This window comes from Cyprinodon variegatus, unplaced genomic scaffold (assembly GCF_000732505.1).
Source record: "Cyprinodon variegatus isolate N-32 unplaced genomic scaffold, C_variegatus-1.0 Scaffold770, whole genome shotgun sequence".
Taxonomy (NCBI): Eukaryota; Metazoa; Chordata; class Actinopteri; order Cyprinodontiformes; family Cyprinodontidae; genus Cyprinodon; species Cyprinodon variegatus.
Window position 1 is genome coordinate 136,101 of NW_015151223.1, and position 3,227 is coordinate 139,327.

Genomic DNA, 3,227 nt, shown 5'->3' on the forward strand with positions numbered 1-3,227 from the left:
GCTGGAGGTTTCTTCCTGTTAAAAGGGAGTTTTTTTTCCTCTCCACTGTCTCTACAAGCATGCTTAGTGTGGGGGATTGTATTTGAGTCAATGAGTCGATGCAATCAACTGGTTTTCCTTAGATAGAAAACTTTTTATCAATTTGATTGTATGATCTGGTTGAACTGTAAAGTGCCTTGAGATGACGTGTTGTGAATTTGGCGCTATATAAATAAACTGAATTGAATTGAATTGAGGGTGTTTTTGATATTTCTAATGTAAATATATAGATATAGTTGCGCAATTTATGAAAAAGTGAATTTATTTGGCCTTACAAGAAAGGCAGCTAGATGGTCCCTGACAGTTTCCAGCTCCTGTGGGACTAAGACGGCCTGCATGCTCCAAAACTCCAGACGTTCCAGGGCAGACTGGAGCCACTCACTGATCTCCACACACTCCTTTTGATACCTACAGAAAACAACATTCAGATAAAAATGAAATACCCTACGTTAATGACGATATCCAAGTCTGGTGAGTTCGTTAAAAACTGTTCAAAGTGTTTCTGACCTGGTCCAGTGTTTCAGGATTGCCTCCAGGCGCTGCAGTTCCTTGTTGATCTTGGTTGTATTGTTAAGCCAGTGTTCCCCTAACAGCGCCAGCTGATTCTCCAGTGTTGGACAGCTAACTGACTGTAACAGATGTCTACCATCATCCAGCACCTGGTGGAGCTTGTGTTGGTGCTCTGTCAGTCTTCCCTTTAGACCCTATAACAAGTGGAACCACGGAAACAAAAACATTTTTCTTTTATTGATGGGTGGAAACTGGAAAGGATATGAGCAAAATCAAATCAACCCCGAATGTGCTTAAATCGTTAATCTGCAAAATTAAGTTCTAGTAAACGACTGAATAGATGAACAGTGTTTTTTATTTTAAAAGGCAACTGGCAATTTAAATTAATTATATTAAAGTAACCAGGTCAACTAACACATTAAATAGGAGCATGTTGTTCCCTTAAAATGAAACTGATATGCTGCACCTGATACAAGGAGATTCTGTCCATTAATCTGTCTTCAGTTTCTTCCACCAGACCAGCAGAAGGGATGCTGCCTTCAACTGCTTCTAGCTGCCGGTTCAGATTCTGGTAGTCCTGCACTAAACGGCACCAAGTCTGTTAGAAAAAGGAGAGACAGGAAAGGTAACCATTAACAAATACAATCTGAGTGGCAGAATATAAAATATGATTGCTTATGTTTTGATATTTGTTTTCATAAAGGTAAAAAAAATAGCATTTTTCTCACCTCCAGGATACTTTCCAGCTCAACACCTTTACTGTGTGCTTCTTTAAGGACCCGCCGGGTCTCAGCAAGCGTTTCCTCCAAGGTTTGGTTTTCTTTGGGAAGCATGAGGCAACTGATCTTTCTAAAGTAGGTCTCTGTTAGAATCATGTGGGACTCTAGACCCTGGAAAAACTCCTAAAAACAGGATAACAAACAATTCAATGAGCTGATTTTTTTTTCTAATTCACCAAGGCTTCCTCTCTAACAATGACTGTAGGTATTATTCACTCCACTGGAACATTTTGTCATTTTAGAACATAACCTTAAATATATTTAATCCAGTTTTACATGAGACAAAAACATAGCTTATGACAACATGAAGATTGTAGTGAGTACTTTATAACCGCTATGTGCATAATATAGTTACTTTTATTATTGAATTATTCACTACATTTTGTAATTAAATTGTATTCAATTCATGTATAATCCCTAAATACTAAATACTACAGCCAAACATGGATCTATAAGATGCTGCAGAATAAAACTAAATTACATTGAAATAAACGCCTACAGAAATACCAAACATCATGAACCCTTTTCCTTCTACTTCACAACTATGAAATATTTAGTTTTTCATGTAAGTTTCCCCAAATATGCATCAAATTTTGTGATATTAACATGTTAAGGTGGGAAAAAGCAGGGTTTATAAATACTAATCACTGTAAAACTGAAACTACCTTATGCTTGTCAAGATGACTTTGCACCTCCTCCACAGAGCTAACGACAATTCTCTGATCAGCCGCCATTTTGTCCTTTGCTGTGTCAACCAGGTCAGTCAAGTCCTGCAGAGCACGCTCATACTGCTCCTTCAGAGCGATGTTTTGGTTCAGCCCGCCGCGTCTCGAACCCACCGTCATCAATAGCTCCTCATATGAATCCTACATGCAGAAAAAAAAAATGCTGTTTTGTTGATTCTTTGTTTGCCATTAAAATAATAGTAATTCAATACAGAACAAAAAGGGAAAAACTGATTTGAAGCAGCTCAGAATATACTTGAATATAATCGGCATCATCATTTACCTGCAGTTTAAGCAATTTGTTTGCTGAAATCTGATCTGCCTGCAGTGCTGCTCCTCTGGTTTTCAGCTCTGTGATTCTCTGCTCAAAATCTTTCAAGGTTTCCTCGGCACTTGCAATGACCTGGAAGATGGGAATGGCCTATTTTTCTCTTTTTCTTGGAGTATTTTTGCCTTTCATAATGAGAGCATGGTACTTTAAATTCATTACCTCCATTTGCTTCGAAGCTGGTCTATCCATTGCTCCGGCTAGGGCTTGGAGGATCTGGCATTTGGTCTCAATTAAAGCAGTTTGGAGAAGCTGCAGCTCAGTCTGTTTAAAGATGAAATATGACTTATGATTGACTGCTACCATGTGCAATAACAGGGCTACTAATCAAAGAAGCATAAAAAACATAAATATATCAAAGCTAAACCTGGTAGGCAGTGAGCTCATGTGCTCGGGTCCTCATGTGGTCAAGTCGTTGAGCCAGAGCATCACCAATAGTTCCTAATCTCTCTTTAAGGCAGTTCAGATTGTCTTCCAGCAGCACCTGGTCTTCACGTTTTAACCTGGAAGATCCGGCTAGCAGAGCCTGGCTGAGCTTAACCTCTTCCGTCAGATGTCTCACTTCATTTTCAAGGTTCTGCAAAAAAAAAAAAAAAAATTTCCTTTAGAAAAAGTACAATCTGCTTTAGAGTTTAATAAAGACGTACAGTGCAAACAAAACCTCAGATCTGACCTCTCACGAATGTTAAAATTCTTTACGAAAATGTCTAAATATAGAATAATGTGCTGAACTCTGGAATTAAAAGTTGTCTTCTGTTCAAAAGAGAAAATAATCATTGAATGGAGGAGGCAAGGATATCTTGTCTCGCGGCAAGACGTAAAAATACGACGAAATACCACCAAAAA

The 3,227-nt window shown here is 38.4% G+C and overlaps 1 protein-coding gene across 1 annotated transcript in view; it reads right to left on the reverse strand.

Moving 5' to 3' along the window:
• Positions 1-3,227, reverse strand: part of syne1 (spectrin repeat containing, nuclear envelope 1) — a 172,957-nt gene that overhangs the window by 44,243 nt on the left and 125,487 nt on the right. The window contains exons 96-103 of the mRNA XM_015395967.1: positions 2,749-2,958; positions 2,544-2,645; positions 2,337-2,456; positions 1,994-2,194; positions 1,278-1,451; positions 1,016-1,147; positions 547-743; positions 315-447 (exon numbers count right to left, since the gene is read on the reverse strand). Coding sequence (XP_015251453.1) covers positions 315-447; positions 547-743; positions 1,016-1,147; positions 1,278-1,451; positions 1,994-2,194; positions 2,337-2,456; positions 2,544-2,645; positions 2,749-2,958 — 1,269 coding nt within the window. The remainder of the gene's footprint in view (positions 1-314; positions 448-546; positions 744-1,015; positions 1,148-1,277; positions 1,452-1,993; positions 2,195-2,336; positions 2,457-2,543; positions 2,646-2,748; positions 2,959-3,227) is intronic.